This window comes from Chinchilla lanigera, unplaced genomic scaffold (genome assembly GCF_000276665.1).
Source record: "Chinchilla lanigera isolate Chin_1 unplaced genomic scaffold, ChiLan1.0 scaffold00066, whole genome shotgun sequence".
NCBI lineage: Eukaryota > Metazoa > Chordata > Mammalia > Rodentia > Chinchillidae > Chinchilla > Chinchilla lanigera.
Window position 1 is genome coordinate 1,495,045 of NW_004955467.1, and position 6,400 is coordinate 1,501,444.

Genomic DNA, 6,400 nt, shown 5'->3' on the forward strand with positions numbered 1-6,400 from the left:
CTGCAAATAGTGATAGTTTTACTTCTTCCTTTCCTATCCTTATTCCTTTTATTTCTCTCTCCTGTCTTACTGCTCTGGCTAGTGGTTCCAGAACTATTGCATTTAGTTTTAATACTCACTTGCCCTTTCACTTATGTTACCAGCCATGCCTGCAACTATTTGACCTGCATATAGATGATTATTATCTGATTCTCCAGTTCAATTCTCTCCCAAGCTCACCAGGCTAGAAAAAAAACTTTAAACAACATGCTGCCATCTGCAAAGTTCCTTCACAACTTGAGAAACTGGCACCACCAGTTCAGTACTTGAACCTGAAAACCAGGAAGTCTCTTTCCATCCCTCTTCTTTCTCATGCCACACTCCATCCATCTTGTCCACTCTACCTTCCATTACTCTGTCTATCAGTCCCCTCTTGTTCATCTCTACTACCCTATCACTGTTGCCCTGATGTGGATCTATTTCAGGGAGAGAGGGGCTGAGGGTTTAACCTGGGGCCTCTACACTGCAGTGCACCTTCTTGTGCTTTTCATTTTAAAATAGAGTCTTGCTAAATTGCCTGAGGTAAACTTGAGTTTGTAATCCTCCTGCCTTAGACTCCCAGAGTGCGGGAATTGTAGGCACATAACACCATGCTGAACCTGAATCCTTATTGTTTCTAACAGTCTTCTCATCTCTCCCAAGGTTTCCCTGCTGCCAAAGGCACATTTGTGAAATGCCAGTATCATCACCTGATTGCTTTGTTCAAAACCTTCAATCATTTGTTGACAGTCTTGGGAATAATCCAAAATCCAATACCTAAAATTTCCTCATTTACATACAAGTAAACCCTGGATTAAAAAGACTGAATACTTTAATAATAATTTATTAATCAACTGGAATTAAATCAGTTTATTTTCTTACCTCTTGTTCAGAGAGACCATCAATAATCTCAGAAATCTCATGCTCACTCCTAGCAATGGTGGCTGAAAGACCAGCTCCTCTCTGCCCAACTCTAAATATGAAGGAGAAATAGTAACTATATTTAAAGATCTTTTATAAAGAAGACACATAAATTACTATAGATTACTTTTTGGAATATGATTTTTTAACCAAGTGAAAATCAGAGACGAAACCTAAAATACTATATTGAATAAATACTTTTAAGTAATACACTTGCATCAACCTAACGAATTAATAATTTAAATTCTAAAACTGAGATTTCAGGGTTACATGTCCAAGTGCAAATGGTAGAACTAATTATGGAAAATTAGTGGAAAAACATTTATGGCTTGTCCCTTATAATTAGCAGCCTGTTGTCAGTGTTCTAGAGAACTGGATAGTAACCTTAGAAAAAGACATCAAACATTTTAAAAACAAGGGAAAAATACATCCAGTATGCCTCAAAGTATCTTAATTGTAAATAAAGGGGCTTATATGACTTCTATATGAAACAATGCAGAGGAAAAATAAAGCTTTTAAGATATTGCAAAGCACTGTGCTCTAAAAGTAAAAATGAATCAGAAACTACTATACCTACAAAACCAAAAAAATTCTGAATTAATTGGCAATTTAGTGCTTTTGATTATGCTGCTAATTACTAAGGGACAATTCACTCTATTCATTTCCAAAGGAATTGATCTTTTCCAAGAACTGAAAAATTAATTTCAAAACATTCACTTATAGGGCCGGGGATATAGCTCAGCAGCACAGTCCCTGCCTGGCAAGTGTGAGGTCATGAGTTCAATTCCCAGGACAAAAAAAACAACCAGGGGCTAGGGATTTAGCTCAGCGGCACAGTGCCTGCCTGGCAAGCGCAAGGTCGTGAGTTTGATTCCTGGTACCGGAAAAAAAACTAAAACTAAAAAAAAAACCAAAAACCAAAAAACCAAAAAACCAAAAAAAACCAACCAAACAAACAAAAAGAACATTCACTTATGCTTTCATTCAACTCAATGATTAACATAATCAAATTTAAATTTAAATTAAATTTATGAAGCTACAATCTTTACTGATTGATAATGAAATTCCATGAAACAGCAAAAGTGATTTCAAGGAAAACATCACAACTGTTAAACATCAAACTACTTACCGCTGAAATCTTTCTTGCTGTTCTCTTTGCTTTCGAATTTCGGGAAACTGCTTTTCATAGTACTCCCTTGTTTTGCTTTCTTTAGCTTTCCTCCGAGGATTATTTTCTATTCTGTCCACTTTTTTCTCCCATGCCTCCATGAGCTGATCATAACGCTGGCAGATTTTTTGCTCCTATTAAACACCCGTAGCAAATTAATAACTAAACTCTGTGATTCCGAAAAACCTAACACTTTAAAGTAAATTTCACTTCTTAAGGTTAAATTGGAAGGACATCTGAGCTATGGCTCAACTGTGAATGAAAAGCAGTCCGGGGTCTGAAAGAGGAGAGAAGAGGGAAGCTGTTTCCTAACCAGTATCAACATGGAGCATATTTTGCCTCGAATGTTTAGTAAACATTTGGACTAACAAATTAATTAATGACTCATTACTGTTCGCTGACCAACTATTCTTATTTTTCTGATAACATGTCTTGATTGCCCAAAGCGGGGAAGGATTAGAAAGTTCATAATCTGTCCAATCACCCAAAAGCAACTATATGAGCATTTAGTTGCTACCCTTCCCATCTATTAGAGAAAATATGCACATTTAACTGTTCTTCTATTGTTGAAGGTTCTGGTTGTTGCAGTTTTTTGTTACTATAAGTAAGTGCTATAATAATCAATGTGGACAGGTTTAAGGCAGAAAATCATTGTACTTTATTATAAAAGGAAATCCAGTAAAATACAAGAAATCAAGAATTAATGCATGGGAGGGAGCACCAAGATGATAGAGCAGTCAGCAGCAGAGAAAGAGCCTCCCTGAGAGTCACCATTCAGACATTGGAATATAGCAACATGAGGAAGACTAGAAGGAGGGAAGTGGGTCCTCTGGACCCAGGAAGGATCTGAAGTGTGAATTGAGGCCCATGGAGTGAAGAGAGAAACTTCAAAGAAGGAAGTACCTGGCAGCGCCTTCTCCCTGGGATGCGATGCACTGTGAGAAAGGAGCAAATCACAACTGTGGACACACAGCGACCCCAGAGGCCTACACAAAGACGCAGTAGTGGAGGGGAGCAGAGGATGTGAAAGACTGCACTAGCTAGTGGTGAGTGCTGAGGACTCCATAGTCCTGCACAAGAGAGCAATTGGCTGGGAGCCATCCTGGAGAGGGGCCCACTGAACAGAACTCAGAGCAGCTGCTGGCTCCATCTAGCAGCTCTTAGGCTCAGGCCCATGGAAGGTGTGCTCATAGCTGCAGGACAAATGAGTCTGGTCTTGGTCAGAGGTATAGGCTCACCGAGTTTATCCACTACCCCACCAAAAATCTACTGCTGGCTTGCTGGGATAAATGAACATGGACAGATCGTGACTCTGTCTCCACACGTTATCTATCAGTGATTGCAGAGACACACCTGGAAGTAGACCTTCCCGCCCCCCGCCCCCTAGGCTCTTTCTCATTTGCTTTTTGTTGTGGTAGTGGTGGTTTAGTTTTTGTTATTTTCTCCTTAATTGTTTGATCTTGTTTTTCTATGAGTATGAACATGGTTTCTAGCCTCTTTATCATTGTGGTTCTATTCTGTTCTCCTTTTTATCTCATCTATTCTGTTCTTTTTATCTCAATCTTCTCTCTTTCCCTCCAGTCCTCTGTACCAGTTTCCCAAAGTTAGTGTGATCCCCCTTTGTTCTCCAGCCTTACTTCTAATCTTTTCCTCTTCTTCCACTTCTCTATTTTCTCTCCAACCCATTTTAAATTTTAGCCAATGAGAGCAAAAATGACATATTAAGGACTTGTATACCGCATATAACTTTCTGGTTTGTTTTAGGTTTCTTAGATAAGCAAAAATCTATTTCATACAGTTAAAGGTGGCAAATTAATGGTTAGCTCAGTTTGTCATTTTCTAGGCTGTGTTTGATGCTACTGTCATTGCAGACAGTACCACTGTAGGCAAAAGTGACATAATTGTTCTAAACAGCTGTTCTTTCTGGTATTCCAAGAATGAGATTAACAAAGGGTCACAAAAATACTGTGGCACAGTGCCAAAGAACCAGGGGCTGGGCCAAGCAGGTAGCAATGTCTCATTCCCAATAGATTGAAGAGGTAGGATCTTGCAACATATTTAAAATTCAAAAACCAGCTACCTCAAAGCAGTAGTCATTTCCTAAGGGTTCTAAATACTAGCAATAAAGCAACCTACTCTATTTAGGCAATTTATAAGCATCACCCCAGGAATTAAACTAAAAAAAAAAAATGAGAAGATTATTTAAACAAGATGTAGTCCCAGACATCCAGTTCCCCAAAGGCAAACCCAGGGGGCAATGAAGTGGGACAATCCAAAAGCCCCTGACTCTCCTCTCTGAAGTGGCAACAACAAACCAATTGAACGAGGCTCTAGAAAAACTCAAATCACAAATAATTTCTCAGATAACGGCAGAGATGGTATCCACAATGAAAACCATGCTTAGAGATTCTAGAGCAGATACAGACAAAAAATGGTGGAGCTTAAGAAAATAATGGAAGCCATGATTACTCAGCATAGGAAACAAATGGAATCCCTAAGGCAGATTCAAGCAGATATCTAGGAGAATAAAAATTCCATTGAAAGTATCTGCAGCAGATACTTCCAGGACAGGATTTCAGATACTGAAGACAGGCTTGCAGTTAGCCATCATGAAAAGAAAGATTTCTTAAAAACAAAAAGGGACCATGAGAAAGCCATACAACAGCTGCTAAATGAGGTGAAGAATAACTTAGGATTGACTGGAGTCCATGAAAAAGCAGGAGATAAGCACAAACGATATTAAAAAAAAAAAAAAATGTTCACAAATGTCATGGCAGAAAACTTCCCTGGTAGAGAAAAGAATCCGACATACAGAAAAGTGAGAAATATAGAACTCTTCTTAGGCACGATCAAAAAAAAAAAATCTATAACTAGGCATATCATAGTCAAGATTCCAGAAATTCAACACAAGAAGAGAATCTTAAAAGCTGTTAGCAAAAAGAAACAAATCATCTGTAAAGGTAAGCCCATCAGAATCACAGCTGACTTCTCAGCAGAAACCCTCAAGTCAAGGACAGTTTGAAGTGAAGGATTTCAAGTTCTAAAGGAAAACAATCTTCATCCCAGATGGATGTGCACCACACAACTAGCTCTTGAAAGTGATGGAGAAATGACATACTTCCATGACAAAGAACAGCTGAGGAAATTTATGACCACCAAACCAGCAATCCAAAATGTTTTGAAGGACATTCTACAACAAAACAACAAGGACTACAACTCCACAAACCCCAACAGCAGGCATCAACCAAGTAAGACAAACAATACGGGAGCCAATAACAGGAAAATAACATGACAAGGATAAGTCAATATATATCAGTTATAACCAACAATGTTCACGGTCTATTTTATTTGGAGACAAAGGGAATTTCAAGCCAAGACTGATTAAGAGAGACAAAGAAGGTCACTACATTCTTGTAAGGGAACACTCCAAGAGGAAGAAGTAACAATCATAAATATATATGTAACAAATACCAGTGCACCCAGCTATATCAAACAACTATTAACAGGCATGAAAAACCAAGTAAGCACTGACACAACTGTATTAGGGAATCTCAATACCCCACTGTCACAAAAAGACAGATCAACTAGACAAAAAATCAACAATGAAATATTAGAACTGAACCAAACTTTTTAAAAAATGGACTTAGTAGGTGTCTACAGAGTGTTCCACCCAACATCAGAATACACATTCTTCTCAGCTGCACACAGGACATTCTCCAAAATAGGTCACATACTAGCTCACGGAACATGCTTAAGTAAATGCAAAGGAACTGAAATTATTCCATACATATTATCATACCATAGTACAATGAAATTGGAAATCAATGGCCAAAGAAACCACAAGAACTTCATAAACACATGGAAATTAAACAGCACCCTTCTGAACAACCAATGGGTCACCAATAAAATTCAAGAAGAAATTAGAGAGTGTATACAATTAAATGGTAACGACAATACAAACTTATGGGACACAATGAAAGCAGTCCTAACAAGAAAATTTATAGCAGTGAAAACCCTTATCAGGAAAACAGAGCAAGTGCAAATAAACAACTTAAAGGTGAACCTCAACCTTCTAGAAAAAGAAGAGCAAGCTAAGCCAAAAGATCCAATGAAGAAGGAAATTGTAAAGATCAGAGCAGAACAATTTGTAATTGCTAAAATGTGGAAGCAACCCAAATGTCCATCCACTGAGGACTGGATAAGAAAATTGTGGTACTTTTATATAATGGAATATTACTCAGCTGTAAAGAAAGATAAACTCGAGGCTCTTATAGGCAAATGGTCACAACTACA

General features: G+C 38.0%; 1 protein-coding gene across 1 annotated transcript in view; it reads right to left on the reverse strand.

Annotated features, from left to right (window-relative positions):
• Ncor1 (nuclear receptor corepressor 1) overlaps positions 1 to 6,400 on the reverse strand; it is a gene marked incomplete in the record, with an annotated part of 160,248 nt that overhangs the window by 86,753 nt on the left and 67,095 nt on the right. Inside the window, 2 exon segments of the mRNA XM_013522047.1 lie at positions 901 to 991; positions 2,069 to 2,241. Of these exon segments, the coding sequence (XP_013377501.1) occupies positions 901 to 991; positions 2,069 to 2,241 (264 nt within the window).